Below are 15,000 nucleotides of genomic sequence, written 5' to 3'. Positions count from 1 at the left end.
GGCGTGGAGCCAGGCAGGACTGTCTTGCACAAGAGCTCTCGCACAAGAGGGCGTGGAGCCAGGCAGGACTGTCTTGCACAAGAGCTCTCGCACAAGAGGGCGTGGAGCCAGGCAGGACTGTCTTGCACAAGAGCTCTCGCACAAGAGGGCGTGGAGCCAGGCAGGACTGTCTTGCACAAGAGCTCTCGCACAAGAGGGCGTGGAGCCAGGCAGGACTGTCTTGCACAAGAGCTCTCGCACAAGAGGGCGTGGAGCCAGGCAGGACTGTCTTGCACAAGAGCTCTCGCACAAGAGGGCGTGGAGCCAGGCAGGACTGTCTTGCACAAGAGCTCTCGCACAAGAGGGCGTGGAGCCAGGCAGGACTGTCTTGCACAAGAGCTCTCGCACAAGAGGGCGTGGAGCCAGGCAGGACTGTCTTGCACAAGAGCTCTTGCACAAGAGGGCGTGGAGCCAGGCAGGACTGTCTTGCACAAGAAGCCCCTGGGCTTAAAATGGCCATCAGAGGTTCTTGCATGAGAGAGCGTCCGCACTGCCGTGGATGCTCTTGCACAAAAGCACAAATCTTGTGCAAAATCACAGGCCAGCGTAGATGTGCTTTTGTGGCAGAATTTTTGCATGAGAACTCTTTCGTAAAACAGTTCTGGCGCAAGATGCTGCCCGTGTAGACGTAGCCCCTGTCTTAGTCTCTCAGGTGCCACAGGACTGTGTGTTGGTTTTAAAGTTACAGACTAACACAGCTACTCCTCCGAGACGATCCTCCATGAATTTAACTAGCTCTTTTTTGAACCCTGTTATAGTCTTGGCCTTTGCAGCAACTTCTGGCAAGGAGTTCCACAGGTTGGCTATTGTGTAGACATACTTCTTTTGTTTTACACTAGGGCTGACAGCCTCATTCCTGACCCATAACTCAGTGGGAAGATTCCTCTCTCTGCTATTCCTCCCCTCAATTACTTGGACTGGTTCCCAATCAGCAACAGATCCTAGGCTCTACTCTTCAGAAGTCTAGTTCAAAGCCCACTGAAGTCAGCTGAAAGGCACCCACTGGCTTCCATGTATTTTGCAAACAGCCCTCAGCTTCTCAGTCACAACCCTTTTAATCATTAAAATGGGAGGCTTTTTCAGAGTCTCCTACAAAGGAGAAAAGATCACATTTCACAGTCCAACTTTTCAAAAAGGATATATATATATATATAATTTTTTTTACCAATGTGATTAAAAGCTGAGTCAAGGACCATCACTTTACATTTAGTTTCAAAACACACACAAAGGAAAGAATTGCATTTCACAGACATGAAAACAACTCAAGCAAGAAAATCATGTTTCTTAGCTACTGGAGACTGAATGGAGATTGTCCACGATCCATTTACAGAACAGACATTTTAGAAAAGTTGTGAGGAAAAAGACTAGATACAGTTAGTTGCAACGTGGCCAAATGAAAGTGTTAAAAAAGTCATAGGCCAGGCCCTAAAACATTAAAAACTTAAAATCGAGAGATTTGACAACATTTTATAAACGGTGGGTGTTCTTTGTTAGCTAGTTTTAAGCATTGTGGGTACACGAGTCATGCTTTCAAGCTTTTATTTGTATCTCTGAGAGCTAGAAGTTCTCTTTTTCAAAGAATGGAATCTCAGATTCTCACACAAATCCCCTGACAACAGCAGCTAAGGAGTTACAAAATTCTCCATTTATCACAAGACCTTTGATAAAACAGCGAGAGTTGGCAACACTGCAAGCATGCCTACAAACACTTGATTCCGTCACCAGTCATCCCAACAGCAGTTGTGAAGTGCATTTCTTCATCTGAGCAACCCCAAGAAAAAACACTTTCCTGCCAGTGATTTTCTACAGGCCTGTTATTGCTGGCACGGTGCCTGGGCTTAAATAAAAACTCCCCCCCCCCCCCCATTAAGGGCTGATCTAACTCCCAAATGAAACTATGCAAGACTTCCCATTGAAATCTGTGGGATATGATAGAATGATTGTGCTATTACAGCACAGCAGTATTATGCCTTTATTGCAGGATAAAATAAGTCATTAATAAGGCTGAGAAAGGGAACATTCCCTTCTCCCCAACCCTTATACATTAATGTCGGATAATTAGCAAAAGTGCCATGAGAAATGTATTACAGTCCTCCCCCATTTGACAATGGTGCAATATATACAAAAGCTCATCTGGTCCTTACACTCTAATGTAACAGATGTGATGAAAAAGTTGCTATGCAGCTTGTTTATAAATCACAGTATGTTACCTAGCCACTTTATTGCAGCCTAAACAAGTTTTAAGACAAAAAGTTTTGACCTTGAAGCTATTTTAGGAACTAAACGTGTTATAACTGGCCTACGGCTGCAAGCCCTTTCTAGCTTTCTGCATGCTGGAGGAAAGTGTAAGCCATTTCCCCATCTGATCTCTTCCGGTAACAATCTGCTATTAGCTTCTGCCTTTTATATATATTCGGTAACGAGCAATGTTAGCCACAGCATTAAGTGTTTGATATGTCCTCACAAAACTGTGGGCAGCATTATGGAGTTTCTGCCTTTTCTTTGTCCCGAGGTATTCTGCCCATGGTGTAGAATTCTTCATTTGGACGCAGGTCAGTAAAGTGAGCTATACGATTAGACATGGCAAAAAAGGAGGCAATCATGCCTATATCCCAGGCATCTTCACGGTCAAAACCCTGCGCTGCTAGCTTCTGGAAGTGCTCTTCGGTTATGTTATCAGCGTGACTGACTGCAACAGCAAACTCCAGCATTGCCTGCTCCCGAGCACTTAGCTCAGCCAGTTTCCAGTTCACAACTACCTGTGAGAAAGAGGGGGAAGAACTACTGAGAAAAGTATTCAGAGCCCTATACAACAATGCAGTTGAGTCAAAAACTTAACAACTTTTTATTCATCCAGGCTATTGTCACATGGTCTGGCATCCACAGTTGTGAGCCTCTCCGATCTCAAGTCAGACACTCAGAAAGCAGGGCTCACGCCCCAAAACGGTAGTATAGTCTCATTAGCTTTCACCATCCCAATAACAAATACACACTCCTGGATCACTATGCCACGGTGACAGCTATCCAATCTATCATGCCACCCAGACAAACTAGACTTTGTGATAAAAGGTTATGTAAACCAAAACTCATGTCGCAGTAGGTTACTCCCCATCCCCAAAGATCAGTCACTTATCCCAGATCCGTTTGATACTATGGATCTCTCACCAAAGAACGCTGGCAGCCAATTCTCTAGTAAACTAACTAAAGGTTTATTAGCTAAGAAAAGCAACGCGTTAATGAGAGGTTAAAGCAGGTAAACTACATGAACAGGTGAGTCAAAGTATGTAAATCCAAAATGACAGTTCAGTTTGTCACCTGTCTCTACCATCTCATTGCCTAGGAAGAAGGGGTAGGAGCCAACCAACTCAGGGCCCCTCAGCAAGGAACACACATCAGTTGCCACCCATCCTGACTGAGCTGCTCCCTCTTAGACAGTAGTTCAAGTTGGAGCTAGCTCAGCTGGGTTGAAGGAGCGTGACTTTCTGAGTCTATAGCATGGGGCTAACCACCCTCTCCCAGCCCTGTGCTGAGTAGGTACCCCTGCCACAGTCTGATCACACTACAGTATCCTTTGATACTCTTTACATTTCTGTTAGTCAGTGGAAGCTGGGGGTCGCTCGGCACATCTGAAGGGCAGTGCAAATGTGGCATTGCTCCCCACCCCTCCGTTCCAGCACCAAGTGGCGTTCTAACAGAATGGAGACTTCTCTCTTGGCAGCTGGGCTGGTCAATTTCTGCGTGACCTGCTCCTTGCTGCTGTAGCAAAGAAGTGTCTCTTGTCTTTCAAATTCACTGCCTCCCTCTGAGTCTGGCAGGCCCCAGATGCATTGGGACTGTGACCGTACTGCTACGCGTATGGGAAGAAAGGATACGCCCCTGAGGCTATGCAGAGGGGCCAAGCACAGCTGACTTTCTAGCCGGGCTTTCCAGAGCAGAGCTGGGAGCCAGTTGGTGATGTGATTGGCCATTTCCTACACAAATGGTCTGAGGGAAACCCCGCCACAGGGTGGGAATCGGAAGAGGATTTCGCTTCCGCTGAACCCCACCAGAGATGCCATGCACGCAGCCTGTTAAGCTGGGCTGCGGGAGGTCATCCGGGTTTGATCCTCAGTAAGCAATTTTCTCACCTCTCTGCCACTAAAAGAGTGAGTGCAAATAAAGTGTGCAACTATCAATCTGAGGAGTGCTCCAGCGTCAGGGATGGATTAAACAGCCTCCCCGAAAGCTTTCTACGAAATTCTGCACTAGCCTATTATGCTGGCTGTTCAAAGAGGATAACCCAGCCACGGGTGGAGAAACCAATCGACTAGCGTGAGAACGAGAGCTATTGTATTGGTCCCGATCCTGCAAACCGCATCTCACACCGCCCCGGTGGAGTCTAGCTGCATGGAGCAGATTGTAGATTGGAACCTTAGCCAGCGGCAGCAGTCAGGAAAAGAATAATTAAAAGTTATTTTAACGATTTCCCCCCATCTCCAGACGGCCTACGAAGCAGGCACAGAGTATGCCCTTTTGTTCCGATATGTTCATTACAGCGTTTCAAACAAACAAGCACTCCCACTAACCTGATCAGCCAAAGCTGGCTTTTTAGAATATATCCGATGTAAAGCACCGTGTGCAATTACACAGTAGGGACATCTGTTAACAACGCTTGTAGCCACAACAATAAGTTCTTTGTCTGCCTTGCTGAGTCCTCCTATGGAAGGAACATAAATAATCTAAGGGGGATTTCTTATGGAAGCTTCTCATTTTATTGCAAAAACGTGCACACAGATCAATGGTACTGAGAAATAACAGATGCTGCAGTCATTGGTTGGCAAGCAGCGAAGCCTGCAAGAGAATACATAGGAGAGCAGAGACACGTCGTGACTACAGTAGCGCTGGCAGTCTGTATGGTAGGGGTGCTGAGAGCCATTGAACCAAACTTGTCTATGACGGTGCTGCTGCACCTCCGGCTTCCCTACCTCCAGCACTACAGTTGTGCCGGTGACTTAATAGATAGCAGGCTGAATCCTGCAGTCTTTGCTTTGGCAAAGTTCCTATTTAAACGTTGATAGGGTAAGGACTTCACTTTTGATCCACAGATAATCAGAGCCCTCGCTTTCACACAAAAGTAGTTTTACTCATGTAAGTCGTTAGTGGAACTGCTATCAGTCCTACCGACAATCCCTAATTAGTCCTATCGCATACGTGAAAATACTCACATACCTAAATATTTGCAGTCTACAGGTCCTTAGTCAGTACTTTTCTGTGCCTATTTCTGAGCCAAATGCTTCATAATTTTGAATCTTGTTACTTGACTCTTGAACCCTTAATTGTCGGTTTGAATTTTGTCCTTTTAGGCAATGTGATGTTGCAGGCCCTATTAGTCAAGGGGCTTGAGGAGGTTCGCTTTTGCGCAGAAGACAAAATAGAAATAATGCAGCTCTCATCAAGTCGGTGGGTGTGAGATTATGTTTTATTACCATCAGGACAGGCCACTCACATGGACCAAGCGTCCTGAGAGTGTGACTTCCTCAGTCATAGCTGGTAGGCGTTCGAATCCCATGGGCAGACCGAAGCCCATCGCCCTCCAAAGTCGTCCTAAGAATGTGACTTGAGCTGTGGTAGAGTTAAATATAAACCTAGGGATTTATAGATGTAATATCTCACGCTGTTAGGGTCTCTAGAAAAGCCAACAATTTTGCAGCATTTCATTTTTTAATTAAATTAACTGTTTTGCCCTTATGGCTGGGAAGACAGCTGTGTTCCTGAGCCTACTTCTGCTGCCTAGCGTCCCGAGCCCCAGTGGGATGAAATAAAACTCTGGTCAGTTTCATTTTCACTACTGCTTTCAGAATTCTGTAGGCAGCTGCCACACTGAGGAAAATCATGTCAATTTCACACAGCAAGCTGCTGGCTACTGTCACAGGCAAGGGAGGTGTAAGGCTACAGGGTCAGTTTCTTTTAAGCTAATAGTGGGTGGGCGGCTCAGGATAAGGCTCTCAGCAGAAGCTCTACAGTGAATAGAGAACAAGAGACTCTACAGCTCAGTGTTGGAAAAAGGAAACTTTTTGCGATTTTTTTTTTTTACAGTAGACACTGGAGCTGCTGATAGGAGACTCAGGAGTGGAAGGTGGAGAAGAGAGAAAAATAAAGATTCGTTTAGAATGGTGGGGGGAGGGGCGTAACAGGAGAGAGCAGAGCTCAAGCTTATCAGGCACCTACTAAATCCGCCACGCCTTAAGGTTTAAGCAAAGAGCAGGTAGGAGATGCAGCACCCACCAAAGCATGTGGTCACACATCGGGCACTGTTCTTGTACCTTCATGGTACCTCCAGCTCTGAAAACCTCACTCTTCTAGATCTGCCTCTAGTTAACAGGGATTGGGTCAGTTTTTCAAGCCAATTGAGTTTGGGTCAAATTTTCAAGAGGTCTTAAGAGATTCGGATTTTATGAAAATTTCTCCTCTATTGAAAATCTGGGAGAAATGCAGAAACGTTCGTAACACAATGTTGTCTAAAGATTTCCGTGCGATTGAAGCAGTTGTGTATGAACACTGGCACAGCGCACTTTGTCAAGATGCCCCTTCAGTACCGCTCGGGACCACAGGCACAGGCTTGATTTTCATCCCAGAAACACTCCAGGGTAGCCTGCAGCCCTCCTGCTTCCAGGGACTGCTGCAAAAAGCATATCCCATTCTTACTACTCGCCCGGGATATGGAGAACTTTGCTGGCTTAGAAATCCACAAAGCAGAATGGAGAGCAGCCCTGCTTGCTACAGTCGGTTCTGAACCAAGGACTGTCAGGGCTAAAATATTATCTGCGCCGGCAGCAGCAGCAGACACAGAAAGTTCTTACGTGGACCAGCATTCGAGCGTGGATTCCCATTGCATGCTGGGGCTCGTAGTCTCTGCTGGCTGTAACGCTAGGGGAAGAGGGGGCTGGCTGGGGCTTCCGACATGCAGAACTCAGCGCCAAGTGCCACGTTTGAGCCACTCTGGTCCTACAGTTTCAAGGCCCCACGGCGCGTACCTCTCTCTTTGTTCATGATGGCGTTGTAGTACGCGAAGAACGCGCGGAACTCCGCAGGCCGATGAGCCATCACGCTGAACACATTGGGCAAGAATCCACTCTGTCCAAGGGGGAATGAAAAGAGCTGTCAGTGGCTGCCACCCTACCACAGAGAGCCCACGGGCGGGCAGTCCACATGACGGAGCTGGCAGTGAAGGGGTTAATGAGACAGGGATGTGCTCCACACTGGAGGACTGAGGAGAGCCTGTGGACCCGGCTGCCTGCAGCTCATGCCAGGCCCAGAATGGGGGGATAAAAGGAGGAGGCCTTGGCCAGCTCGGGGCTGGCCAGGCAGGAGTGCAGACGTTACATCTCTTCCAGGGAGGGGGGCCTGAGGCACCCCCGGCCTGGTGGGGGTACAAAGGGGCCTGGTGCTTGCTGCCCCTCTGAGCTAGAGGCTACCAGAACAAAGGAGGCGAATAGGGATGATGCCAAACCACCCAGTATTTCTAACAAAGGGCCTGATCCAGAGGAGGGGGTGCAGGGAGGCCCACCCGGGGGGGCACCCTATTTAGCCATTCACATTTTGGCTGGGGCACAATGAGGTGGGGCAGCTCCCAAGGACGACCACGCATCACCTATGGTCTGATCCGGCCAGCTGGTCCCTGGGGTGGACTCCAGAGAACTCCATGGGTGCCGGGAGCCATGCCCATGAAATGCACAGCAGGATACGGGCAAAGCGAGACCCCAGATCCAGAGTTTGCCAAACTCAGGCCGGGTTGTGCTCTCTGGGGAAGGGTCTTCTCAGCAGACTCCTCTTACCTTCATCTCTACTTCTTCCATGAGCTCCACGATGTCGTACGGCAGGTCTTTCTTCTTGGGGACTGGGTAGCGCCCCAGTGGCCTCGTGGCATTCCCCACCTGCACCCCGTATGCACGGCTTGCGGCTGCCGCGTGCACCCTTCCCCACAGGCTCCCGGACACAGGGAGCAGCCGAGGCTAAAGCGAGAGGGGGAGATGCAGCAGGATGGTTATTAGCTCCCTGTTCTGGGAGGTAGCCAGAAGTTACAGCTTAGCCGGTCAGCACGTTGCCCGGCCTAGCGGCTCTGATACTGCCCCAGAATTCATTGCTGGATCACGTTTCATCCTGACAACCTACACGGCCAGGGTCTAGTGTGCAGGGCACTGGCTCAGATGACCTGGCTTCTGTCCCTGGCTCTGCCACTGACCTGCTTGCTGTATGATTGTCTGGGACTCCCTTGGTGCCTCAGTTTCCCCTTCCACCTCAATTAGACTGTAAGGCACCTCATGGCAAGGACTGTCTCTCATGAGGCTTGTAGAACTCATAGCACAATGGGGCCCTGATCTCAGCTGGGACTGCTGGCATTTTTGCAATCCTGTTGCCATGAAAATGCTTATCTGTCATCTTCACCGGCTCTGCTTCCAAGAGGTGTCCTCTTACAATCACGGCACTGTTTCTGGGAACGAACGCAGCACCGGGCAAGAAAACATACTGCAATGAACCAGAAAGAATGGTTTCAACAGAGGGCCCCAGCACACACACACCACCCTCTGCTCTGGCGAAGGGCATAACATCTCTTCTGCCGATGGCAGCTGTCCGGGGTTCAGATACTGGCCCCGGCCTGGCGTTGAGATGTACATCAGTGTCAGAAAATCAGTGAGCTGTCCCCACCTGTGCCTATGACACAGCCAGTGTGCGGCGCTTCACAGGCCCCCAGGGAAAAGCAGAGTTATTTCTAGATGCATTGCTCGGAGCAACAGATTGTCCAGAATCCTGCACTCGGATTTTTAACAAAATCCCTCCCGAATCTCAGTCAAGCGGCACCAACTTCTAAAGTACCATGAGTTGTGGAAGCCGGAGCGGCACTGAATTGCTCAGACCAATTCCTACCCCATGGCATGGGTTTAGTTCTGGACGGGTCACTTCCCGTACGTCACAACTCCGCCATCACTGGACCAGCACCAGGCTGCAGCGACGCTTTTGGAAGCCGTGCCCAACATGCCTAGCTGTTATGCAGCACTCTTCAGCTGTACCTCTGAACGGGGGTTAGCAGTATCATTACCCCATTCCTCAGACAGGGAAACTGAGGCACGGAGGAGCAAGAAAGTTGGCTGTGGTCAGGCAGTAAGTCAGTGGCAGAGCTTGGAACCAAATTTAGATCACCCTTCTTCTTGCCATGTTCCCTCTTCCTGCCTTCTCCCAGAAACGTGTTTTCATCCACACACCTGCAGCCTAACCAGGGCATAACGCAGAGTCACTTGTGTGATCTTGTGGAAATGCTCTGGCTGTCGCCTGACCACAACGGGTGCGTGGAGATTCCATGGCTTAGGTTGTAAGTGCCTGAGCTCTCTTGCTGCCCTGTTTGCACAGCACCCGGCACAACGCAGCTGCAAGGCAAATTGCCACTCATCGCTGGGGAAAGACGCCTGCCTGAATTGCTTGAAACGGTGAAACATCTCTCCCTGGCCGCCCGGTCCTGATGTGCAATTTGCAGCCACTCTCTAAGGGTGCGCCGACACTGCACCGTTCTCCTGAAATAACCATGCGAGGTTCTGCACAGCCATTCTGTTATTCCAAAATAATTCCGAAATAGCGGACAGCTATTCCGACGGCCGTGAACCTCATTCTGCGAGGAATAACACCTCTTCTGAAATAGCTATTTCGAAAGCAGGCCTGTGGAGATGCTCCACTCACCAGGGCCTGTGGAGACGCTCCACTGCTGCTATTTTGAAATAGCCCCTCACCAGGGCCGTTCTAAGTTATTCCCCCTGGAGTTAACATGTCTACATTAGGGAAGCCGACCTCGGACTCATTTTGAGGCTTCCCTGCAGTGTAGATGTGCTATTTCGAGATAAGCTACATCGGAATAACTACTTTGGAATAGCTTATTTTGAAATAAGCGTGCAGTGTAGACATAGCCTCAGTGATTTAAAGACACCACAGTATACGTAAATGGCAAAAGAGGTCAGAGAAATTATTCCAACAATATCTGCCGTCGTGTCCTTGCTGGACAAATACCGTAGCCAGCCAAACATGCGTATTTTCACAAAAGACAAAGTCCAATGGCGCGTATATTTAAACCACAGAATGAGCAAGCGCTTCTGAGGCAAGAGGACTAAGAGGTGTGGGTCTAACTGCTCAGTCTAAAGGGAAAATTACAAAATCAGAAGAGCTAAAAATCTAAGCAACATCATTGACTTGTCCTAAGTGAAAGGAAGCGACAGTTCACCAGTAAAACAAATTTGCCCTTTGTTCCCCAGAGTTTTGTGTGCTTCTCTCAGAGGAAAGAGCAAACAAGGGAGAGCAAATGGCTAGCAAGCTGGGTCATTCCCTAACTTTTGTTTTAATCACTTACATCTGTAACTGAATTTGCCTTCAAATGTTTCATCTTACGGAACCAACCCAAACTAACCAACGTGACGTCCTGGGGCCAAGCCAGTAAGCGCTTCCACCAGCGACAGTGGGGCTGCAGCCAGGTGCTACCAGCAGAAAGCATGGACACTGGCGGTTGGTATTACTTCAGACATGGCTGCAGCCTCACGCCCCACGTTCAAGCGCCTCGGAGCAGGGATGTTGCTCTCTGACCTCAGGGGAATTCGTTCCACGAGTCGGGTACCTGCGTATGTGTCTGCAGGAGCGGAGGCATGGGAGCCAGTTACGAGATGTTATTAAGACACCCTTTGACTATGGAAAACATGTAGCTGTCCAAGAGGAGAAAATGGGCCCAGCTCACTGACAGGTGTCCTGCAGGCACCTGTTGCTGAAACTCGCCCATCACCGTATTCAGAAACCTGACGAGGGCCCTCCCGAAAGCGCTCCCGCAGGTCCAGACTTTTTCTAGGGAAACCCAAGGTCACAGCCACAAGGGGGGAACCGGGAATCCAACTCGGAGAAGTTCAGATCTTTTGCCCCAGACTTTGCCGAGCACCATCGCTTAGACAGATCGCTTCCCTAAACAACAGCCACTCAAAGGACAGCCGTGTTCCCCTTCCTGGCCAGTGTCCAAGGACTACAAAACGCCCCTCCTGCTTCCTGCAGACCTCGCCACTGCACAGCACCAAGCCACACCCCTGCATGGGGAAGGCGTGTTTCTGTACCCCGCTGCGGGACAGGGCCTGCCGGCCAGCAGCTCTGTGGCCTCAGCACCCTTCCTGCAGGACCTGGGAAGGAGGCTGCCTGTGCTCATGGGCTCTTTCTGCTCCTTCCTTCCCACTGCCCTCTGGGGAGGCTGTAGCAGCCCCTCCCACCTTCCTCACTGCTGAAGTCCCTGGAGAGGAAGAGGTCCCTGAGGGGGCAGCCTGGCGTGGGGGTGGCATCCATTGCCGGGGGCGGGGAGCAGTAACTTGTGGGGCGCCACACATCGGTCTCTAAGGACCCACCCGTGGCATGACATGGGCAGACTGAGACTGGTGTTAGCACGACCTGGGTTAGCCGCACTCCCCTCCCCGCCCCCGTGCAGCCGGGCTGGGGGCAAGAGCCCTTTGCTGCGCTCGCTCGGCACTGCGGGCCCCAGGGTGGGCAGGCCTCCAGGCGCATGGGCTCTGCCAGAGCCAAAGCAGAGGGGCTGGCCTAGCAGCTGGCCAGGGCTCGCCGGAAAGCCCAGCCCAGCCGTGCCCGGCAGAGAGCGGGCACAGCAGCCGTTCCAGCACAGCGCAGGCAGACAGGGCTGGCTCTTGCGAGACCCCGTGGCCGTGGCCGGCTGACGGGGGCCAGGCCCGAGGGCAGGCACGATGTGAGTCCCACAGGACACCCCCTGCGAGCCGGGCGCCAGGCCCTGCCTGTGGCTCTCTCAGCCCTGAGCAGCCGGCTCCTTTGGCTGGGAAAGGATGCTCTGGGGCTGCAGGCCCACAGCCCCCTGCGACCTCGGGCCCCCCGAGAATCTAGGCCGGCAGGGAGCGCCAGCTGCCCAATCGCTCAGCACAGCCCCCCGCCCACAGCTCAGCTGCGAGCAGGGCTGCCCGGGAGCAGGCAGGGGTAACACGTTCGTTGCGAACCAGCGCTCCGAGCCCGGCCGCGTCCTGACAGCAGGGGGGGTCTGCCCCCGCAGGGCAAGGGGGGGAGATCTACCCAGGCAGGAAGGGGGAGGGGATCTACCCAGGCAGGACGCGGGGGGGGACAGATCTATCCAGGCGGGGGGGTCTCCCAGGCAGGGGATCTGTCCCGGCAGGGTCTGCAGGCGGGTGCGGATCTGCCCAGGCGGGGGGGGGGGTCTCCCAGGCAGGGGGTCTGTCCCGGCAGGGTCAGCGGGCGGGTGCGGATCTGCCCAGGCGGGGGGGAGGGGATCTACCCAGGCGGGGGGGCGGTCTCCCAGGCAGGGGGTCAGTCCCGGCAGGGTCAGCGGGCGGGTGCGGATCTGCCCAGGCGGGGGGGGGGAAGGGGATCTGCCCAGGCGGGGGGGGGGGGGGGGAAGGGGATCTGCCCAGGCGGGGGGGTCTCCCAGGCAGGGGGTCTGTCCCGGCAGGGTCTGCAGGCGGGTGCGGATCTGCCCAGGTGGGGGGGGGGGATCTGCCCAGGCGGGGGGGGGGAAGGGGATCTGCCCAGGCGGGGGGGGAAGGGGATCTGCCCAGGCGGGGGGGGGGGGGAAGGGGATCTGCCCAGGCGGGGGGGTCTCCCAGGCAGGGGGTCTGTCCCGGCAGGGTCTTCCAGCGGGCGGGCAGCGGGGGACTCTTACCGGGGCGCGGCACGGCCGCAGCAGGCTCAGGAGCGGCCCCTTCATGGCGCTGGCGGGCGGCGGCTGTCCTGGCTGCAGGCAGCGGCTGCTGGGGCCGCCCCTCCCCGCCCCGCCCCCGGCGGAGGCACAGCCCGCCACGGGGCCCCGCTGCGCTGCTGCAGCCGCCTCCGGGCCCCGGGGGAAACTGAGGCACGGAGCCTCGCCTGGGGTCAGCCGAGAGCCAGAGCCAGGAGTAGCCCCCTAGCGTCCCCCTCCCGGGCCAGCGCCCTGTTCCCTGCCCCGCCCGCCCGCCCCGGGCCAGCGCCCTGCCGCCCGCCCCGGGCCAGCGCCCTGCCGCCTGCCGATCCCCAAGCCAGCAGCTGCCGGTAGCTGGGCCCAGGCAGGTGCAGGTCACTGCCCACTGCAATGTGGAGAGGAAGAAGCGAGCGGGTCCCTGCCTGCGCCGGCCGACTGAGCAGGGCTGCGGTGTCAGGCCAAAGGGGTCACTGGGCCGGGGCTCTCACAACAGCTGAGAGAGAAGCCAAGGCCAGCCAATATTTTGGGGGAATTCCCCCAAAGTCCCCTGAGATACCCTGACGATCCCTGGCACACACAACTCTAGATGCCTCATTTCCAGCCCTCTAGAGAGAAAACACCCAGGGGGCATCTGTTGACACTGAGCGAGGCCTGTTACATCCAGTCTGGGCCACACGCCCTTCAGATCCAGCTGGAGCTTTGGTATAACCCCTGGGACGCCCGTTTGTGAGGCAGGTTTACGTTAACGAGCTTTTGGGTTAATGGGCAATGACTGTTTTGCTTGTTATGGACATCAAAGAGAATGTGCTGTGACCCACAGGCTTTTATCTTAGTCAAACACGCTAGAGCAGTGCTGCGCGGCTGTTCCCATGTACAGAAAGGGCAGGCGGAACGAACTTGGGCCCAGACCCGCCAAGGAGCCAGGAATACAGTGACTGGCCTCTCCCCTCTTGCTGGCTGTCCCTCAGTGGACCGTCCTATTGCCCCCGGCGCTTGCTGCGTGGCCCAGGAATGCATGGCCGTGAGGGTCCGCTGAGCGACCGTAGCTGCATTTCAGAAACAGGACTACGCTGTGACCAAACAACCAGGAACTGGCTGATGACCAAGGAGGAACCCTGACGTCATGCCGCAGTGCGTGGCAAGGTGTAGAACAGCTGTGCTGCCCTCCGTGCATGCCAGCCAGCCACAGGCCACGGGCAGCCCCTCAGGGTTATACGTGTGGCCCCGAGACGTTGTGTTACCTTTGCTCACCCACAGGGTTGCCAGGGTTCCCTGGTTTCTGGCCATGCAGGTTTTCCTCCCAGTATTACAAAGGTGACATACACGTAGAGCCAGGGCCGGTGAGGCGAGGGCAGACTGATCGCACGCCATACTGGCTGTGGGAGCCGGGCGCTCCCTCCGCTGCCGCGGCCCCGTCGGCACCGCCCCCACGTTCTAGGGACGCAAAGGCAGGGAGCAGAACCGCCCTAGCCAGGGAGACCGTCTTGGTTCCAGCAATGTTGTGGCCCCTGAGATGAAGGAGGCCACTCATGCGGCCCACTCGCTAGCCTAGGTTGCCCATCGCTGTGCTTAGTGGTACCCGATCTGCAGACTGGGATTAGGTGGGAATCAGCCAGGTGCACCTCTGGGAGGGTAACTGTCTTGTCACTTAGCCTCCGTCTGCCGCCAGCGTACTCACTGTCGAATGGCAAGGGTGGCCCTCCTGTGCGGGCAACGACACAGCACATCTGCTCCTCTTTGGAACAGGACTAGCTCAAAGCGCGTCAACCAGTTGGGTAGCGCGTCAGTCAGCGCCCGTGGTCTAGTCGTTCACGAGGGCGTTCTTTTGAAATAACCCCCCATGGGTCGAATGTGTAAACAGAGCGTCCACACGACCAAGCCTGCTATTTCGAAATAAGAGGCTGCTTATTTCAAACTCTGTCCTCCTGCTTTCCTCGGGCAATAACACTTATTTTGAACTAGTTCTTTTGCAATAGCCGTCATGTGGATGCTCCGGTGCTGCTATTTCGAAATAACCACCCCCAGAGTCATTCAGACTAATTACTTTCCAGTGCTACCTGGGGCAATAAGTCGAGGCAGTGTGTCCACATTAATGGAGCCTGCCTTAGACTCATTTCCAGGCTTCCCTATAGAGGGGGCACGCTATATCGAGTCCCTAGTGGCTCTGGGCCTCAGTTTCCCCATCTGTAAAATGGGGGTAATATTGCCGCTTTTGTTTTGTCCCCTTAGCCTGTAGGCTCTTCAGTGGCATAGACAATCTG

General features: G+C 53.5%; 1 protein-coding gene across 1 annotated transcript; it reads right to left on the bottom strand.

Annotated features, from left to right (window-relative positions):
• Positions 1–1,561: 1,561 nt before the first annotated feature.
• LOC112545671 (uncharacterized) lies at positions 1,562–12,918 on the bottom strand. The gene is made up of 5 exons (XM_075931235.2): positions 12,725–12,918; positions 7,854–8,030; positions 7,053–7,152; positions 4,605–4,735; positions 1,562–2,798 (listed from the first exon to the last, which is right to left on the bottom strand). The coding sequence occupies exons 1-5, from the start codon at positions 12,767–12,769 to the stop codon at positions 2,520–2,522; spliced, it is 732 nt and encodes a 243-aa protein (XP_075787350.2). The 5' UTR covers positions 12,770–12,918; the 3' UTR covers positions 1,562–2,519.
• Between the last annotated feature and the right edge of the window lie 2,082 nt (positions 12,919–15,000).

The sequence above is a fragment of the Pelodiscus sinensis genome, chromosome 6 (genome assembly GCF_052426305.1).
Source record: "Pelodiscus sinensis isolate ZL-2025 chromosome 6, ASM5242630v1, whole genome shotgun sequence".
Classification (NCBI taxonomy): Eukaryota; Metazoa; Chordata; order Testudines; family Trionychidae; genus Pelodiscus; species Pelodiscus sinensis.
This window is presented reverse-complemented; position numbering and strand designations above follow the sequence as displayed.